The sequence below is a fragment of the Monodon monoceros genome, unplaced genomic scaffold (assembly GCF_005190385.1).
Source record: "Monodon monoceros isolate NGI ecotype Baffin Bay Population unplaced genomic scaffold, NGI_Narwhal_1 Super_Scaffold_7, whole genome shotgun sequence".
In the NCBI taxonomy this organism is placed as follows: domain Eukaryota; kingdom Metazoa; phylum Chordata; class Mammalia; order Artiodactyla; family Monodontidae; genus Monodon; species Monodon monoceros.
This window is the reverse complement of record NW_021703784.1, coordinates 55,222,933-55,243,359: the sequence shown is the minus strand read 5'-3', so window position 1 is coordinate 55,243,359 and position 20,427 is coordinate 55,222,933. Positions and strand designations below refer to the sequence as shown.

Genomic DNA, 20,427 nt, shown 5'->3' with positions numbered 1-20,427 from the left:
CCGGGTGCTAATCCTGCCTCTGCCCCTGACTCGCTGTGTGACCTGCTCAAGTTACTCCCCTTCAGGTTCCTTATCTAAAATGCGGTCATAATGCCTCTCTCACATGGTTGTTGTGACTTGGTGACTGTGAAATGGAATGTATGAAAAGTGCTAGGTATACAGTACAAACTCAACAAATGTTTCCTTACATGTTTTTACCCAAGAGGAAGGGAGCACACCACATGTGTTAGTTGCTTTTATGTACATAATTTCATTTGACCCTCACAAACCTGAAGAGTTTCTTTAGACTTCTTCCCCTCTTCTTTTTTAAGTTTGTCATGAGGAAACAATCACATAGATGGAACCTGCCCTTCAGAGGTTGCTGTGAGGATCAAAGGAGGGGTGTTTGTGAAAGCATTCTGTAGCCTGAAGGGCTGTAACGGATTGGTTATGATTTGGCCATTATGAACATACAGCTTCTGCTTGCATACTTCCAGGGACAAGGAGTACACACCTTTATGTAGCAACTTACTCTAGAGGAGCAGACCTCTGCTCTCTGCTCCTTGCTTCTCCCTCCATTCTCCTGATCCCAGCTGCTCTGCCTCCCCTGAGACTGCTTTGCCCTGGAGATCAGATCTTGCCCAGGAGTCAGTCTGGCTTTCACTATTTATGCCTGGGCCATCCAGTGTGGTGAATCCCCTGTCTTAGCATCAGAGGAAATGAGCTTCCTGATGGGCAGGGTCCCAGGAAGTTAACTACTTTGCCCAAGTAGAGGGGCTGGGCCCTGAACCCACCTGGCTGTAGACTCTGCATGCCTAGCGGCTCAGCCACCCTTGCCAAGGTTGGGGTGTATCCCAAGGAGCAGCGCAGGACCACCGGAAGGAGTTGATGGGGTCATGGGAGCATGCTGCCTTCATTCTATTTTCCACTGGCTGAGAAGGCAGCCCCCTCTAAGCTGACATCCGAGAGGGCAGGTCTCATCAGCGTCAGGTGGGACTTCTCTCTGCAGAGATGTCCCGGAACTGGGGGCTGCCAGGGGAGAGGGAGGGAGTCCCCTCCTGGGGAGTGCGCCAGTACTTTTTCATTCATTCTCCTGCTGTCTCCTGCACTGGGCACTGTGGACACACTGGGACATCAGACCCAGTTTCCACCCTAGGGATTTCCAGTCTGGGGGCCGAAGGACAACCCATTGGAACATGAAAGGTAGGGATTTCCAGGCAGGGCTTGATCTAGTTTTCTCTTATCCCAGCTAAGAGTCTAGGCACCTCAGGCCAAGGGTGCTGACACAGACTGAGGTACCCAGCCCCTAGAAGTTGACATGCCACCCTGTTTCTTTTTCACAGTCACACATACACCCACAAACACACACTCAGACTTGTAGACATGACACAGCCAGGGGAGTCCTGCATCCTAAGTCCCCAGATGTACCTGGCACTTACCTGGCCATGACCTCTCCCAGGCTCTCTGCAGCTGCTGCTCGTGCACTGACCACTCCTGTTTGTCCTGCCGCCCTGCACCCCTGACAGCCTGGGCGCAATGTCCCTGCCGCTCTGCCTGGACTCCCGCTCAGGCTCAACTGCAGGAGGACAAAGGGGATGGACGCTGACGGGGGTGGGGGGGGGGGGGGGGGGGGGGGGAGAGGAGAGTTAAGGGGGAAGGGGAGGAGGGGACACAGGGCTTTTGTTCTACTCTTGGATCAGCCCTGGGAGGGGGAGAAGGGAGGACCCAGAAGTAGGCGTGGGATTGACTGTGTGTGCAACTCGGATCCGTGTGTCTGGATTGGGGGTGACCTGGTGCTGGTTGTGCCCCTGAGTGATACAGGGTGTGTGTGTGCGCATGCAGGCGTTCCAGGGTACCTGTACATGCGTGTGGGAGTGCATGGGGACGTGGTGACTGGCATCGGGGTGGGTGTGATTGAGTAGCTGTAGGTGTGCCTAAGAATGTAACTGCACAGCTTAGAGGTCTAGGTATCCCTCCTGCCTCTGTGACTCTGTGCTCTGTGTTCCTGCTTGACAGCAGACGTGTCATTGTGCGACTTTGTGTATCTGGTTATATGCATTGTGTGTCCCTGTCTTTGTGTCAGCATCTCTCTATGATCATTTGTGTGTGTGACGGGTCTGTCTGCGTACACCGGGGGGCTGTGTCGTGTGGACTGTGTGTGTGGACAGCGTGTGGTCCTGGGTCTGTGGTATGGTATGGCTGAGGTGTTTTTCCCTCGACAATGTACCCACCGTGGAGGGAGCACAGTGAAGTGGGCATGGTGGTGCTGGGCCAGCCTGGTGGGCGTGGGGAGAGAACGAGGCAGCTCTGGGCTGGCCTGGAGCCAGAGGGAGGCAGCTCCATAGGCTGGTGTCTGTTCACTTGCTGCCTCTACGAAGGGCCATAGGGCCTGGTGTCTGTGGGGCAGGTGAGGAAATTTGCTTTCACGGAAGAGGGCAGCAGTTTGGGAGAAGGGTGTCTTGATGAGAGCCCGGATGGGCACAGGGCACCTGGGAGGTGATACTGGTACTGCTGGGATTCTCTGTGCCGCTCCAGGCAGATCACTAAGCCCCCCTTAGCCCCAGCTCTTCATCTTGGCAGGAGCAATAGTCTAGTCATAGTTCCTGCTCTGCCTGTCTTACTGAGGTGCTGTGAACTCAAGAGGGGATTGTAAGTGAAAGCCATCTGCCAGGTGGACTCGGTGAGGCTGGGATCCTGCAGGAACCGCCCCGTCCCCGCCCCCTGATGGGCGGGGTCACTGTGATGACGGCCAAGCATGTGTCCTGAGGCCTGGGGGAGGGTCTGCTCTGGGGACTGTGTTCCAGGGAATGGTGTATCCTGCTTCCCCCTAAAAAGGGATTGTATATATTGCTGTATGTTAAAGGATGTGAGAGATTTGGGCACCTAAATACCTGGAACAGAGGGGCTGAGGGTTCAGGGAGGGCCCTGGCGAAGGTGGAGGCTGGGCTCGGCCTGGAGAGGCCTCACCCCCTAAGGTCCAAGGAAGGAAGCAAGGAGTGAGTCTGTGGAGATGGCAGTAAGGGAGAGGCCCTGTCTCTGGTTTCCCTGTTAAGGGCAGTCAGGCTGTCCTCAGTAGACAGGGAGAGGTCACGAGGCGGGCATTGGGAAGGTGGCCTTCTCAGTAACCCCTCAGGTCAAGGGACACGAGCCAGGGTTGACCACAGGCTGTGGGCTCAGCTGAGGGTGAAGGGTTCAGCTATTGGCCTAGCTGGGGGATGGCCTCCATCCTCCTTCCATTGTTTGGGGTGAGGGGAGACTGCTGGACTGCCTCTGCACTGGGGAGTGGAGGGGTACAGTGTAGGGCCCTGGTGAGAGTGGGATGCCGACAGGCTGTTCCACTCAGAACTCCCAGCCCCTTCTCCCTGCTTCTGAAAGACCCTAGGATGACTCAAGTTGCCCAAGTGTGGCCAGCCAGGAGCCTGGGACATGCTAGCCAGCGGACCCAGGGGCACTGACTGGACAGGGAGGGGCTAGCATGAAAGATTGGTTCTGTTTTCCTGGGCAGGCCTGCCAGACACTGGAGAGGAGGTTACTGGGGCATTTGGGTAGGGCAGTGTGCCCCACTGCTGGCCCGGACAGTCCAGGTTTCACGTACATTTCTTCATGCCCAGGGAGAGCCGGGAGCTGACCTCTGCCCCAGGAAGGGAGCACTTGGCAAATGTTTGAAAGGGGGAAAGGAGGGTGAGTCCCCCGATAGTTCCCAGAGGGGCAGTCCTAGAGGTTAATGTGGGGGGCCCAGTCTGGGTTCCAGCATTAGGAGGGGTTTCTTTTCCTTTCCTCCCTGAAGGCGCCAGACCCCAAGAATTCTATCCAGGAGGCCCCTGTTTGGAGAAGAGACACATCCCTTGGCTCCCAGGAAGCACCATGTTTATTTAATGTAGGATGAAACTGGGGTTCAGCCCCCTCCTTTCCCCTAGGACACACCCAAGACCATGCAGACTTTTATGACAAAGATGGGATTTACAGACCCCTTCTCATGGAGGGCAGAGGGCAGAGGTCCAAGGACTGAAAGACAGGGGCATCTGTGGTCCCAGGGGCTGTATTTTGGCTTTCAGCCCAGGTGCCCCACTGTGCCAGGAATGGGAATGGGCCTCTTCAAAGCTGAACCTCCGCCATGGGGGAGAGGCATCTCCTGGCTGAGGGCCTGTCCCTCCATAGGCCAGGGATCTCAGAAAGCCTCCATATGGCCACGAAGGGACCTGCTCGTCCCACTGCCCAGTCCTACATCGGACCAGGGAGCCCTCCCCATCTGCCTTACCATTCCCAGCTGGTTACGGAAGGCACACAGAGCCTGAGTGGGATTCTGGCTCTGCCAGTTCTAAGCTGTGTGGCTCCGGATGGTCACTTTACCTCTCCAAGACTGTCTCCACCACAATATGGGGACACTTGCCCCTAAGCCCAGTGCTGTTAAGGAAGCCCCAGTGCCATGTGATGCAGGGGAGGGGCTCCACCACCCTACCACTCTCCCATTCATTTCTGAGAATGGTTCCTCCTCAGTCATGGGACCCGAATCCCAAACCCAGCAAGCTCTGTCCCCACCCTCCCACTGACAATTCAGAGATGACACGTGTCAAGATGGCAGCTTTAATCATCTTGGCCGAGGCCCCTCAGGCTCCCTCTGCTGAAGGCCTCCTTGGCCATATACCCACCCCTGACCATGCCATAACACTTTTCGCAGGTGGCCCCTGCCCTTGGCCACTGACGTGGGAACCTGAGGTCATGTCAGTCTGTGGATCTCCTAGGTGTGGATCCAGCAGCCCCGAGCCTGCTCTTGCCACCTCCAGCTGCTCCTAGGGGATATGGCTCAGACCCTCTCCTGGGGCAGGGCCAGCGGCAGCAGGAGGCTGGCAGGGGAGGAGTGTCTCCACCACTGTAGCAGGCGTTGCTCCTGGGCCAAGCTTCCTTGTGCTTTGAGACTGATGGAAGAGCAGAGGTGCTGGGGCAGAGGCCTAGCACAGGCCCTTGAGGCAGGAGAAACACAGAGAGGGTGGTTTCCTCACAGCACAGACAGGAGGACAGACACACGTGGGCACACGCAGGCTCCACGTCCTCCACTGCCGCAGGGGGCATGGCATGGCCCAGTGACCCTTCAAAGCTTCCCGGTCAGGATGCAAGGGAGGGCCTCAGGGAGTGGACCAGGCCCCGAGCCCCAAACTTCCCAGAAAAAGGAGCCCCAGGCCCGCAGGGGCATCTGAGAGGCTGGCGAGGGGAGCCCCCTCCAAGAGAGGCCATGGCTGACGAGGGGCTGGAGCCAACAAGAAGACTGTGGAGCCAGCTCCCAGAGCGTGCTTCTTCCAGCTCTGTGGGCTTCCCCTGTCTCCACATGAGGTACAGGCTGGACAGACGGGTCTTCAGCTAACGCCCACTCCGGTCTGTGAGGGTCGTGGCGCGGCTGCCGCTCCCTTGGGGGCCCATAGGGGAGGTGGTGCTGTTGGCATATGTGTCATAACTGTTGTCTGAACATACAGAGAGCTCATCGGAGACCTCCATGCCATCGCTGATCTCTGTTGGGCCAGAAGGAGGCAGAATATGAGTGCAGGAAGGAGAGGAGTGGATAGATGGCTGGCAGATGCGGTGGGAAAGGGTGGCCTGGAGCCACTCCTGGTCAGCCACTAGGAGGAATGAAACCTCGGGTTTCAGGTATGCTATTGAGCTTGGCATTCAAGGCCCTTCTCAGTGTCTGCAGACACTCTGGTCGCACTTCAGTCTCCTCTGCCTGGAACTCTACCTTCCAGCCACAGAGAACTATCTGCGCCCTCTTAAGCTTGGCACGCGCGTGTTTGCTCTCCTCGGGGCTTTGCACGCACTGGCCTGTCCCCTGGGCATGACCTCCCGGTAACACTTCCTTTTCTTAAAATCTGGCTCAATTCTTCTCATTTCTGTTTTTGCCCCCAGGCTGGGATGGGGCCTCCTCATGACCACCCTGTTCCCCCCTGCCCCACCTGTGTTGTCACCATCTATGGCCCCCATCGGCTGGAGTACTTCAAGGACAGGGATGAGGTCTGGGCATCAGTGTCCCCAGTGGCTGGTACAGTCCTGGACACACAGCAGAGGCTTAGAAAAGGTCTGCTGAGGGGAGCTAAGCACACCCCAAGGGGACTCAGAGCACCTTGGTGGGGCTGAGGGTTCCTGGAGAAGACCTCTCAACCAGGAGTGGGCAGCGGGTGAGGCCTGCGGCGACTCTTCAGGGCCAGTGATGAGAAGGTGCTAGGTGAATGAATGGGCTTTGGCATTACAGAGAGGTGGGGGTCGGGGAGGTGCAGAACCTGACAGGCCGAAGTGCTGGCCTCCTGCCTGCCATTCATGCTACCCGCCCCTCCTGACTTCCCTGGGCCAGGCACAGTACAGAAGCCTGGGGACTCCTCCTTCCAGGAGCTCCCCAGTGTCGCCAGAGAGCTGTGGGAGGCGGGGGGAAGCCCTCCAACCCCGCTTTGGTGCTCAGGGAAGGCTCCCAGGAGAAGGAGGGTTTTTGAGCGAGGGTAGGAGGAATTAAGTACCCCAAAGGCAAGAGTCTGTGTATCCTCAGCACCTAAAACAGGGCCTGGCATGCGTCTGTTGAAGGAAGGGATAAATAAAAGAGTGGATGTTCACACAGTCGCTGGAGCCAGCCCCACTAAACCCACAAGCACCCCCCACTGGGCTCTGTTTCACTCGGGCAGCATTTACCAAGCACCCGTCTGGGCCAGGCGTGGCACTAACCCTCACAGGTACTGTGTGAGGGGGAGCTAGCCCATTTTACAGAGGAGGAGTCTGATGGTGAGGGAGGTTAGGTAATATGCTCTTGTTCACGCAGCTCGGGGGATAAGCTGGGATTTGAATCCAGGTCCATCTGGCTTCTAAATATCTCTCAAATCTCTCCTCTCCTGTTTCCATTCCCACAATCCCCATCTGAATTATTGGTTTTCTTGCCTCCAGCTTCCCCTTCTAACCCACCCTCCACACTCGTTAGAGACTGAATTGTGGGGAATTCCCTAGCAGTTCAGTGTTTAGGACTCTGCACTTCCACTGCAGGGGCGCACGGGTTCGATCCCCGGTCAGGGAACTAAGATCCCACAAGCCCTGTGGCGCCGACAAAAGAAGAAAAAAAGAGAGAGATTGAATTGTGTTCCCTCCAAATTCGTATAGTGAAGTCCTAAACCCCAGCACTTCAGAATGTGACCCTCTTTGGAAATAAGGTCATTGCAGATGTAGTTAATATGAGGTCATTAGAGTGGGCCCTAATCCAGAATGACTGGTGTCCTTGTAAAGAGGGGAACTTCGGACACAGAGATGCATCTACAAGGCAACGGGAGAGGCCAGGACCAGATCTTTCCCTCACAGCCCTGCTGACACCTCGATGATGGACTCTTAGCTTTCAGAACTGTGAGACAATACATCTGTTTTTAAGCCACCCAGTTTGTGGTACTTTGTTACAGCCCCACTGTAACAAAGACAAATCTGTCTGTTACCCTCCTCTTCTTTCAGAACAAAGCCCAAGCTCCTGACCACACACTTGAGGCCGAAGTGCCTCCCCAGCGCCATCTTGGGGTGAGTCAGCCAGAGGCCCTGCCTTCGAGCCATGGCAAGGAGTGCTCCCTCACTACCTCTGAATACATGCTGTTCCTGCCTCAAATGCCCTTCCTTCCCTCTGCTCGCCCAGCCCTCACCTCAAACCTATCACCCTCCTACCCTTCCTTCCCATTTCAACTACATCACCTCCTCACAGAGTGGGCCCCAAAACCTTCCTCACTGCCCCAGGGAACTCTGAACCCCTCTCTCCTCCTTGTACCCCACTCTGGCTCAGCACCCCCATCTATTAGAGCTCAGTGACACCTAATTTTCCATGTATTTGTTTATACAGCTGCCTCCTCCATCAATCTGGGAATGTCAACAGGCAGCAAGCAGGGGTGAAATCAACGTTTGTGGGGTCTGTGTATGAACCAGCATGGCAGGATGGGCCTCCAGCCCTCCCCCCACCCCTGCATGTCACCCTTGCCCACTACCCATGGGGCTGACACTGAGCCACAGGACCTGGAGTTGATGGCTGCATGTGGACGGGTATGCATTTCTGTGTGTGTATGTGTATGTGTGCCCCTGTACCAGTGTGAGCGTGAAGCTAGGTGGGTATATTTATGTCTGTGCCGTGTCCCTACCTGTATGTGCTGTGTGTGAAATGTGTGCACGCACACCCGTCTGCACATGTCGGGTGCAGAGGACAGAGCCCAGAGCCTGACTCAACCTGTCTGCGGAGCTGCACACCTGAAAAGATGAGCTTCTCCTTCATGATGCTGACGTCCCGGCTGGTCCGGTGCACCGCGGCACTCAGCATGATCTGCTCGGGGTTGTAGCTCCGTATGCCACCCAGGCGCCACCTGCAGAGATGGCCCCGTGGGCATCAGGTCCTTCCCCACCTTTCCTTGGAGAAGGGATCCTTCCCACTCCCACAGACTCTCTGGATTTGGCCTGAGAGACCAGCAGGACTCTTGTCCGACTGTACAGATGGAGAAACTGAGGCCCAGAGTAGGGCAGAGCTGGGGCCTGAATCAGTCTGCTGTCAACCAGGGCTCTCCAGCCCTCTTACCTCCAGACCCCTAGATCCGCTCCCCTTGCCCAGGAGGATGGTTAGGGGTTGGTTGGTTATGTGTCAGGTGCCCCCAGTTATACACCTGGACAAATTTGGGGGTGGGGGCTTAGCAGGCATGACTGATGACCCACCCTGGAGTGCAAACCAATCTTGGGGAGTCCCAGCTGATGTCGCCTACAGCTCCATCATCAGGACCAGGCTGAGTGAAGCCAGTGAGGAACCCCAGAGAGGAAGTGAAGGAAAGCAGGGAGGGGAGGGGAGACAGCGGGGAGCTTGTCTTCATGGCGTCACAAGGCAAGGGTGCTGGAGTGACTTGGGGAGGGGCCTGCTGCTGCTCTGTTCCAACAGCCCTGGAAGAGTGGGGTGCATATTCCCTAGTGGAGAGGGACAGGCCGGAGCATTACCCCTTTAATGGCTGGGGCAAGGTGGGAGCAAAACTGAATGGGCTGAGAGGTGGGGCTGCATAGGGCATGCAGGGACCAGGCAGAGCTGGGAGGACTTGGGTTCCTTCGTCGGGCCCAGGGCACAGTTCTTGCTGTTACAGTTCCTCTGAACTAGCCCCAAATCCCTGGCCTCTGAACTTAGATTCTTCCTGCAACCTAGACAGAAGGACTCACCGGACCCCCAACCCCACTCAGGGAAGTGGGGATCAGCTTGGAAACAAAAACCCAACCCCCCAGGGCCCGACGCCCTGCTGGAGTAGGTGGAGGGAGCCCAGACTCCACGGGAAATCAGTTGTTTCCAGATGGGATCAGCACAGCAGAAATGGACAGACAGATGGACAGTCAGACAGGTGGATGAACAGAGCAGACAGACAAGGGGAAAGCAGGAGGCAGAGGGGAAGGCAACCTCTGGCTGGGCTGGCTGCCCTACGCATCCCTGAGAACAGCAATAGGGTCTTTTATTTATCGCTGCGTGCCTGGCACCAAGCCCAATGCCTGCTGTGTGCTCTAAGTATCATTGAGTGAATGAATGGAAGAATGAGGACCACAGGGAAATGAACTTCTCCCCCAGGGTCCTCTCCTCCATCAGGCCTTGCCTGACCCCCCAGGAAGACGATGATGCCGTCCTGGCTGTATCTTGAGTGGCCTAGCATGTCGGTGGAGCACCCTGGGGAAGAAGGCCCAGCACAGCACCAGCCAGCACATGTGGACATCTGCCGACTGAGAGGATGGTGGAGGGACCAGGCAAATGGCCCTTTGCTGGGCTCAGTCCCACAGTCAGTGAGCACAGAGTTCCTCCTCCTAGAAGTTGGTCAGTGAAGATGACTGACCTAGGAGGGCCCAAGGCACCTGACCAAAGGGAACTTGCACCCCCAAGACCAAGGTCTCAGCTTGGAAATTAACGTTAAACCCAGGAGGAAAGTGTCAGGCCCGTGTCTCTGCAGTGAGGTACATCTAGGACAGGAAGCTCAACCACTGGGGGTATTTCCCAGGGGAAAGTACGGGAGGCTGTGCTCATGGCGGGAGAGCAGTGGGGTGGGAGTCAGAGACAGAAAGTGAAAGAAAGAAGAGAGGTGGAGAGAAAGATAAACAGAGTGAGGGAGGGGAAAGGCAAACTGGGAGTGGGAGGGCCACAGGTGGCAGGGAGAAACAGAACTTGGTAGGCTGTGCACCGGGCACTGGGGAAGGCCTTGCCCAAAGTGCCAGGCTGTGGGGGGTGGCCCAAGCAGAGCCCCTCCCCAGAGGGAGATGCTCAGGTGCTGAGAGAAGCCAGGTCAGCAACCTGCAAGGAAATGCTGGTTCCCTGTCTGTGGGAGGGAGAGAGAGCAGAGGGACACACACGGCAAGGTGGGGAGAGAGAAGGGAGGACTGCAGGGGAGAGGATGAGAGTAAGGACGGGAAGGCGGCTTCAGGCAGGGGAGGTGTCTGCGAGGGTGACCTGGGCCTAGGGCTCCTCAGGAGGCAGCCTTTCAGAGGGAGGTGGAGAGAGGGGGCGGCGAGAAGGAGGGAGAAAGAGGAACAGGAGGAGGACCACACCAGAATTACCTGATCAAGTGATAGCTGTGAGATGCCAGAGTGCAGCAAAGTGGGGAGGGGGAGAGAGGAGGGACATGCGCCGGATCAGAGCAGTATGGGACAGAGAGAGAACGTCAGTCAAGAGTAAAACCCAGCCTGCTACTTCATGGCTGGGTTGGGGCCCCGCCTGGCCCTAAAACCTCCCCAGGACCCACCCACTCCCACTGTGACCACCACCCCCAGCTGTCGTCCTGGAGGGTGGGTGGGGAGGTCTGAGCCCGGCACGAGTGCTGTGGAAACCTGTGCCCTGGGTGACAGGCGGGGAGACAAGCCTAGAGAGGAGCCCCCCCCTGGAGCTGAAACTCACCAAAGAGTCTACACAGCAAATCCTGGCCCAGCTTGGCTCTGGGCTCCCGGCTGGGTACTCATTCCAGAAGCCACTGGGCTCTGGCTGAGGGGGACGGGCTGGGGGCCACAGGGAGGCCTCCTTCTCCCCTGAACAGGGTGGTCTGGCCAGGACATCTCCCGGCCCAGGGCTCAGGAGGGCGTTCACCTGGCTGGGGGCGGGAGCTGGCCCGTCTCAGGCAGGGAGGGCCGCGGAAGGTGGTCAGGGCCTACTCACTTCTGGAGCACGAAGATGCCAACGATCAGGATGAAGGAGATCAGGTCGGCGGTGACCCACATGAGACAGTACTCGTCCGGGGGCTGTGGACAGATGGCCCACAACCAGCTTCCAGTCACGGCTGGTCCAGACCAGGGCTCCAGACCAAGGGCCCATGGGCAGGAGAATCGCACGTCACCATCAGGGAGGGGCAGAGGAGGACCTGGGAGGGGGCTTAGGGGCTTGAGATTATATTTTGTAGGAGTGGGCCTGGGGTTTAGGGGTGGGGTGCGTGTGTAGGATAAAAGAGATCTGTGCAGTGTTCACTGTAGAGGTGGTGTGTTTTAAACCTAGAGGATTTATGTGCTTAAAGGGGCTTAATGCAAGAACCAAAATATGAAAGACAGATAGATGAATGAGAGGGTGTGACGTGACAAGCAGGTGCGCGGGTGGGTATGTGAAGAGGTATGTGGCATCCATGTGCGTGTGAGAGTACATGTCATTGTAGGGTGTGGAGTGTGGGAGCTTCCCCTCCAGGGGGCCATAGAGAGGGGCCCAGCAGGGTGAAACCTGCAGAGCAGCCAGGCCTCACACCCCCTTGACCTCAGGTAAACTGTGGAGGTGGGCTAGGGCACTTTTTGCTGTTGCTCAGTTCCTGTGGCCTGAAAATCAGAGTGTGCTCATAGCTACTGCTGCCACAGTTACTTCATCTCAGTCCGAGCTGAGCCTTCAGAGGTTTTAAAAGACCATGGGTGGGGGGATGGAGCTAACCACCCAAAACCTAGATCTGATTCACTGACACGGCATCATCTTAGCCATAAAGAGACCCTCCATCTGCCTTTCATGACCTCAGGGAAGTGGCAGTGGGAGCACAAGAGGGAGGTCAAGGGCTCCCCAAGCCCCCTGGTTGGCAGAGCTGGGACTGGAACACAGGCCTGTCTTCAGGTGCTCAGTCGGTCAACCAACTGAAAGCTGGTTTTGTTGGCTGTAATCTCTGAGAAGATTTTAATGTTCCCTATTTTTGCCTCATTGCCCTCTTTTCCCAGTGACTTCCCTTCCTTTAAAACAAAATATAATAATCTCCAACCCCCCCCCCCAAATCCAAGTAGTTGTTTATTAGTCTAGAGCTTTTGGTGTTTTTCCCCATGTGGCTCAGGCCAAGGTTCCTCCTACCCCCCAGACCTTCGTGCAGGCCCAGAGGTCAGGAGAATCTTCTTCATGCCTCAAGCCTGTCCCCTCAGGTGCTCCCCCCACCCCTGAGACCTCACCAGAGGGAGCCTGGGTGTGGAGCCTGCCCCCCAGCCCTGGAAGCCATAGGCAGCTCCCTGGACCCCCAACAATCCCCAACTCACCATGATCCAGAGGGGGGAGGGCACCTGGGATAAGGTGTGGGAGTTGTCAGAGGTGACAGACGGGACCCCCGCACACCACAGCAGGGAGAAGAGCCACGGGGCATTGACTGTGTAGAGGTTCACGCTCAGGTTCCAGGATGCATAGTCCCTGTGGGGCAGGGACAGAGGCTGGTCGGCCCTTTGGCCAGTGTGGGAAGCCTGTAAAGCATGGCCCTTCACAACCTCACGCCGTCCTCAAAACTGTCCCTGGAGGAAGGAAACTCTGCTCTCAGAGGGCCAAGCTCACATACAAACCCAGGTGTGCCTGATGTTCTCAACCTCTCCTCTTTGAACCCTGAGCCTGTGTGTCCAGTCCTCTGGGTGAGCCTGGGCAGGATGGGGTGGGCACCTGAGCTCCTGGCGGGACACCTGAGTGTAGCGCAGGTTCAGCCGCTGGATGTGGCCTCTCCGCAGGCTGGCAGCTGCCTCCTTGGAGCCCGATGTCTGCTGGAAGCCAGGAGCCACCTTCTGCACGAAGGGCCTCTGCCTGTTAGGCAGCCACAGGACCTGCAGGCAGGAGAGGAGCAGCCTCTGATTTCCCTTCTATACAGTGGGGTTAGGGTGTCTGTCCCTCGTGGAGCACCTGGAGGGGTTAAAAGAGGTGGGACCTGGCACGCAGTGAAAGCTTTCAGGTAGTAACCACCTCCGGGGGATGACTTGGTCCCCAGCCATGGCTGGGAATTGCTTTGGCAACACCTCAGGAAGATCCCCCTCCAGACCCTAGTCAGGACAAGACCGATAACGCCCCAAATGTCAACTACTGTGCATGTGGCCACCAGCGTCTTGTGTGCTGTCATAGTTGGAATCGTATTTTTCTGATCCCCAGGTATCATGTAGGTAACACTTCATGGAAGTACCATGTTCCGAAGAATCTGGCCCTGCTCCTGCCCTTTGTACATTTTTTTTTTTTCCTTTGTACATTTTAAACGCCTTTCTTATTTCCCTCTTGGCCCCATGATGACCCTGTCAGGGAGGCGTGGGGTATGCTACCCTCATTTCACAAATGTGGAACGCTGAGGTCTGGAGAGGGGACACGGTGAGTTTACTGCTTGAACGGGACTCCAGGCAGGCCTGGTCTCCCTGCGGGTGGGGCAGGGCTGGGCGGAGCTCAGCTCCTTGGGGACAGAGCTGGGTAGGGCTGGGCTGCAGGGCCTCACCTGGTGCTGGGGGAAGCCCGAGTGCAGCAGGGCCTCCAGCGTTACGTTGAGGAAGCTGCTGCGGTAGGGGTGCTCCCGCGGCGGGTCACGCAGGTTGAGCAGCAACGTGGCATTGCCCTTGGCCAGCTCCAAGAGTTCCATTAGGCTGCAGATGGACTGGTTTTGGGCCTCCCTGTGGTCGGACGGTGACAGGGAACTGGCCGTCCAGAAGGGGTCCGTCTGGCAGAGACAGGGACACACGTTTGTCTCACCAGTCCTATGGGGCCTCCACATGCCTTCCTGGCTATGGAACTTGGAGGCGACTGAGCTGCCAGTGTCGGCTGGTGTGTGCAAGTCAGGCACATTGAAGGCTGGGGCCCTTTGGGACCTCTAGGAGAACCCAACCATAACCTCTCTATCCCAGTCTGCTTGCCAAAACAATGATTTGCTTGGAACATATCCCAGACCCCAGTCCGTTTTTCTCTCAGTAGCACTTCAGACCAAAGAACCAACTTCCTCTAGAGTTTTACAGTGTTAACAATTTTAGCTATTAACTATTATAATCAAAATCAACTTTTTCTGGTAGGGGAGGCAGAACCAGAACAAGTAGTGACAACCATGATAGCTGGGCTGCAGTGGCAGGAGCCCAAGGAGGCTGCCAACCAGCCTGGCTGTGAGTCAAGGAAGCTCGGCATGTGAAGGTCACCTGAGCTGAGGGCTGCCCCTGGCCCTCTCCATGGAGTCCCTGACCATGCTTTCCATGCCTAGGACTGGGACAGGTGCTGCCAGACCTTCAGGAACCACTGGCCAGCGTTGAGCCTCTGCAGCAGGGTCCAGTTGAGCATGGAGGCGGGCCTGGGGGCGAGCTCCGGGAATTCCTCCTCCACGTTGGTGGTGCGGCGCAGGGTGGCGTCATGCATGAGGAAGGGCACGCCGTCCAGGCTGTGGGAGGGTGGGGCTGCGGAGTCACTGCCCACCCAGGTCCCTCGCCCGCTCCTCCCCACCCACTTACACCAGCCCACCTAGGGACCCAGGCCCGCTCTGCCCCTCTTTGGGCCTCAGGTTCCCCGTCTGCACAGGGAAGTCAGTGGGCAGTAGGTGAATCCCTCGGCTCTCTCTGAGGGTCAGATGGGGGTGGGCACTGCTGAGGAGGGAGGGCTGAGCGTATTCTCTCAGCAGCCCTGGGAGGTAGAGGCTATCTCATTTGATAATAGGGAAACTGAGGCTGGAGACAGAAGTATCAAACTCAAGGCCTACCAGCCAGTAAGTGGTGGAACCTGGCTTAGAACCCAGTCCACGTGATGCCATAATGAGAAGAGTGCAAATGCAGGCCCCTTTGACAAGTTCCACCCTGGTATCATCCCGGTCTACCCCACTCTGCTGGGGCTGCCAGTAGCCCCATAAGGTGCCTTAGCGTGAAACAGTAAAAGGCACCTGTGCTCTCCCTCCTCAAGGCATTTTTCTACCACCTGCTAGAAAGTTTTGATAAACACACAATTCTATAATGTCTACAATGGGAATGGTATCCTCACACCGTGGTACCCCTGTTCAGTACCCTGCCCCCCTCCCCTTCTCAGACATGATGTTATCAGATCAGTATGGACACTTCTTGCCCTTTTTACAAACACATACTTACAATCTACATGTAGAAATTGTATAGATCACTTTTATGTGGTCTTTTTTTTTTTTTTTTATGTGGTCTTTAAAAGTATAACTGACATCACCGTGAACGTATCACTCTGCACCTTGCTGATTCCACTCATCAGTGTTTGTGCTCCATTTTGCTGAGCCATACAGAGCTAGTCTTTCCATTAAGTGGATCTGTGGCAGGACTCCAGGTCCCTACCTCCACCCTGCTTGAATCAGGTGTCTGTTTTTTTCTCTATTTTATCCTGGAGTATGGCACAAAATCTATTTGCATAAACATGGTGCCTGCCCTGCAGTGGATAATCCAAGCCTCCGCTCTCCCATCTCTAAGACTCTGGGACCAGACGTGTCTCCAGCAGAAACCCGGGTGTGGTTGCATCGAGGAGGAAAAGAGGTGCTGTCCTCCCAAGCCCCACGCTTACCTGATGGTGACGTCAGCCTGGAGTCCGTACAGCTTCTGCTCTAGGGCCTTCCTGAAGGACATCAGCGTGTGCTCTGGGGCCAGCTGGGGAGGAAGGTGGTGGTGAGGGAAAGCCAAGCTTTAGTTCAAGCACCGCTCCCCGACCCACAGAAACTCTTCCACGTTGGGAGGCTGGGGTAGACCCGGTTCTAATTCCACTCCTCTAAGCAGTACCTGTGGAGCCCTGGGCATCCACACAGCTTCTCTGAAGCTCAGTTTCCTCATCTGTTAAATCATGCCTACCTCATAGATTTTTTTGGTGGTGGGGAGAGAGAAGCAGGGATGGTTAGTGTTGATGTATATAAATGTCGGGGGTGGAGGGCTTTTTTACAGTCTTCTGCCTCTATGCAGTCTTGGGCTGGGCTGGATGCCAAGTTTCCTCCTGGTTATACCTTGAGTCCAGGTGGAGATCCCCAAGGGAGAGGACAGGGTAGACAGCATGGCAGAGTTTCAGTGGGGTGACTGGTTTCTTCATCTATACAGACATGACAAGACCATCTCCTAGACTGTTATAAGGATTAAAAGCTCCTAGCACATTGCCTGATACAGAGTAAGTGCTTAACAAATGACAACTGTTACCCTATAGCATATACATCAGAAAATCCTAGTTCTAGGCCTGACTCTGCCATTAACTAGATTTGTGACCTTTGGTGCATCTCTTTATCCTATGGGCCTCAGTTTCCCCATCTGGTCTTTGGCGGTATATGTACACTGTTCTCTGAGTGTCCTTCCAGTTGGGGGAGTTGGGGTTCCGAGTCTCCCTAGTTGTTTTGGTCTGGTGAACCTGTCATACCCTTTGCTGCCACTAGGGGTCAGCACCATACCAAGGATTGGGCTAGGACCATGTGCAGTGCGGGATACAAGACAGGGAAGACTTCTGGCAGTGAGGGATGGGTGGAAAGGGCTCCCATGGCTCATCCCATTCTCACCAAGACATGCTCATTCCCATCTTCTCTTCCTCCGGCTATGCTGTTCCCCAGCATGTAACACACTCCCCTCGTCTGGAAAGCGGCCTGGCATGGCAAGGGCTTTGAAGCTGAGAAGGAGCAATTCCCCTTCCCAGTCACCAACCTGGGCCCATCACACCTCACCCTCTGGACCTCGGTTTCTTTAGCTATGAAATGGACTAATATTACCAAGCTCATAGCTGAGGTAACAGACGTCAGCAGTCTCTGAAATGGGAGTTCCTTTCTTCCCCTTTCTGCAGGGCAGAGCGGCCTTGGGGGATATGCTGCCTTGTCTCCCGGTCAAGTGGGCTGGGTGAGACCCCACAGAGGCGTCCAGGTGTGGACTCGGTGGGGTTCCTGCTCAGTCACCTCTAAATGCCCTGTGGCCAGGCATCCCACAAGTGACCACCAGAGAGGTACCAACACCCCCCTCCCACGTGGCAGAAGGTAGACTGGGGGTAGACACAAAGAGCCTAGCAGGGGCCATGAAGACCCTTGGGGGAAGGAGGAAGTGTTTGGGAGGGGCAAAATCTCTTTTCTGGAGGCTTTCTAAACTCAGATCTCCCTGCGTTAGGTGCTGGCCTCCTTAAGAAAGAGGGTTGCTACTGCCTCAGGCCTAAAGGCAGATAGGGCTGTATTGTCAGAAGTGTGCATGTGTGGGTGTGGTCATCACAGACTCATGGTGGTGGACCACTGTGGTTAAGAGGCCCAACTTTGGAGTCAGTCTGACCAAATATTAAAGTATGCACACAGGCCACCCACATAGGAAGGACATCCCCGTCCAGGGCACACAGATACCATCTCCAAGACAGGGATGAGCACCTGGGCTTACCACACACAGATGTGTGGACCCAGAGTCAAAACCTCCCACAGGCAGACATACAGGTGTAGACACTGGTACTCATGCATTCACAGTGACACAGGGAGGACTTGTGTCCGACACCCACACCAGCCCCTCAAGGGCCACCACCAGGATGCATTCAGCCAGATGCACAATGGGAGAAATTCTACAGGACAAATGACTCAGTTTCTTCAACAAATAAACAGCATATGGGGAAAAAAAGGGAGGGAGATTATTATAGACTAAAAGATACTTAGAAGACATCCCAGCCAGCTGTACCACACGGACTCTGTTTGGATTCTGATTTTTCACAATTATAAAGATATTTTTGAGACAAAGTAAAGCTGAACACTGATTCAGTATTAGATAGTACTAAGGAATGATTAGTAATTTGGTTAGGTGTAATAGTGGCAGTGTGGCGTAGTTCTGTTTTTAAGGTCTTTATGCATTAGAGATACATCCTGAAGTAAGCATGGATAAAATGATACAATACCTGGGATTTGCTTTCAAAAAAGACAAAGCAGGGCGATAGATGAAACAAGAATGGCAAAATGTTGATAAATGGTGAAGGTGGTGTTGGATTCATTATACTATTCATTCCCCTTCTGTGAATGTTTGAAATCTTTCTGCTAAACAACAATCCACATGGGGCCACCCCACTCCTTCCCTTTGCCCCCGCTTCCTGCCTCAGCACACCCCACCCTCTTGTCCTGTGGCCTCCAGAGCAGGTGGGGTGGGTAATACGGGTCATGGAAAGAAAAGCAGCTATAATATGGGGCCCTGCCTCCTGGAAGGCTGTCCTCCTAATTTATCCTTACAAAAGCCAGCAGCAGGGAGGCCTGGAGGGAACCAGCAACCCGCCAAACACACGGGCAGCATGTGGCAAAACTGGACCCCAAATCCAGATCCTCTGACTCCAAAACCATGGCCTTTCTAGCTGGTTGCCTCCAGGAGATGCCAGGAGCAGCATGGGGTGTGATGACAGGGCACCAGGGTCCAGCTCAGGGGCGCAGGTCTCTGAGCCTTATCTAGGAAATGTGCACAATAATGGTGATTTGCAGCCCTGTCCGACGTGACGCCTCCTTTAAATGCTTACTTCGTGAGGCCCCCTAGACTACCCTGAAATTCAACGATACCATGGAACTCCCAACTACTGCCACAACCAAGAAAAAGCTCTCATAGAGCCCTCAAGTGCCCCCTGGTGGTGATGAGTGGTACTGCATCTGTTGAGAACCAAAGTTCAAGGCTTTTGTAGGTCAGGAAACCCAGTCTAGAGAAGCAGGAGGGCTTGCCCGAGGTAACAGGAAAGCATAACTCTTACTTTCTGTGAGCCAGACTCATATCTGGGCACATCACACATGCTAACTCTTGCTTCCTGTGGCCATACGGTGCAGACACTCCCATCATCCCAGGGGACAAGATGAGCAAACTAGGCACAGAGGAGATAGAATAGGCCCTGACTCCCACAGCTGCCACGGGGCCTGGAAGCCTGGCTCTGGTGCATACTCCCTCGAGGGGAGGGCCTACTGCGGGGTCACAGGGGTGGCAGAGAAGGAGCAGGTGCTGACTCTGACTCCTTCCACTCTCCGTCCCACCCGGTGCAAATGTTTTCCTTTAGCAGTGGGCTTGGAGCTGCACCCAGCTCTCTTGCCTGCACAGCCTGGAGGGTTTTTCTGCTGCTTTGTCCCAGCCCCTGGGCCCTGCTCTCCTCCCCACACCCAGCATCCCTCTCTCTCCTGGGCCTTCCTAACCTACAACCTGGCAGTATCTGGGCCTGGCCTAAAACCCTCCTGCATCTCTCCAGGGCCCTCAGGATGAAAGTGAAATCTTTCAAACCAGATGCCTTCGGGCTCTTCAGGACTTGATGCCATTGAAACTCTCCAGCCTTTTCACCAACCCTTTCCATTAAACCCCTCCCACGCCCACCCCCCAACACCACCACCACCAAAAAGGGCTAAAACTTGTGGCTATTATTACATTACGTGTATTATATACATTTCCCTGCAAGCTCCTCCTTACAAGGAGTTAGGTTTTAGGTTTTTTGCCTGTCTCCCCTCTGCAATGGCAGCTCCACCCACCCCTTACCCCAGTTTTTAGGGCCCACAAGTGGCACTCACCATGGGGGCCCCGCGGTGGCCGATGAGGGCAGGTTTGGGGCCCAGGTCCTTTTTCTCCATGATGCAGGGAGAGGAGATGGTGAGAGGGGCCAGGTAGAGGGCAAACACCACGGTGAAGAAGGTACCAAGAATGGCCATCTGGGAGGCTGCAGACATGGGCCCAACCATGAGCCCCGGGCAGCTTGGCAGGGTGTGCTGGATCCCTCCTCCCTCTACTTGTCAGGACCCAGATGCTTTGAGGGGACCCTGCACCAAGAGGATCCCCCATTCTTGCTAGGAAGGTGAACCTGGCCTCTAAGTCACACACACATGTAGAGACGTGTAGAGAGGAAGAAACACACAAGGCCGAGGCTGCAACCTCTGTGGAACCTGCAGGCCGGGACTGTGAACCAGGACTCCCCACACTGACAGGAAGGGCCGCGCCATATCCCCAGGCTACCTAGGTAACGTCCAGGCGGGGGCAGGACAAGCTGGCCTTGGTACTTGGGGCACACGGAGGGTAGGTCCTGCCCAGTCATACTTACAGGATCGCTCTGCGCGGGCAAACTGTCCTGCCACGATCCAGGAGAGCGCAGTGATGGCGACCAGGGCCCCCATGTGCAGGAATGGCGCTGTGCCCTTGTGTGCAGGAAGGGACAAGAGAGACTGCTGGCTCCCAGCTGTGCCCAGACCCTCTGGTTACCAACGTCCTTACGGCCTGTCTCTATCCACGGGGCAGGAAAGTGGCTCCATTTTTCAGTGGAGGAAACTGGGAGTCCAGGTACCCCGGATTGTAGCACCCTCCCTG

General features: G+C 55.7%; 1 protein-coding gene across 5 annotated transcripts in view; it reads right to left on the bottom strand.

Moving 5' to 3' along the window:
- Window positions 1–4,830: 4,830 nt before the first annotated feature.
- The window catches only part of GDPD5 (glycerophosphodiester phosphodiesterase domain containing 5), a 90,280-nt gene continuing 74,683 nt past the window's right edge, over window positions 4,831–20,427 (bottom strand). For all 5 annotated transcript variants that reach the window (XM_029207712.1, XM_029207715.1, XM_029207714.1 and 2 more), the window contains 10 exons: window positions 20,165–20,258; window positions 19,641–19,786; window positions 15,698–15,780; window positions 14,420–14,570; window positions 13,650–13,868; window positions 12,842–12,999; window positions 12,454–12,601; window positions 11,123–11,205; window positions 8,218–8,330; window positions 4,831–5,483 (listed from right to left, as the gene is read on the bottom strand). In XM_029207712.1, the coding sequence (XP_029063545.1) occupies window positions 5,335–5,483; window positions 8,218–8,330; window positions 11,123–11,205; window positions 12,454–12,601; window positions 12,842–12,999; window positions 13,650–13,868; window positions 14,420–14,570; window positions 15,698–15,780; window positions 19,641–19,786; window positions 20,165–20,258 (1,344 nt within the window). In that variant the 3' untranslated portion in view covers window positions 4,831–5,334. The remainder of the gene's footprint in view (window positions 5,484–8,217; window positions 8,331–11,122; window positions 11,206–12,453; window positions 12,602–12,841; window positions 13,000–13,649; window positions 13,869–14,419; window positions 14,571–15,697; window positions 15,781–19,640; window positions 19,787–20,164; window positions 20,259–20,427) is intronic.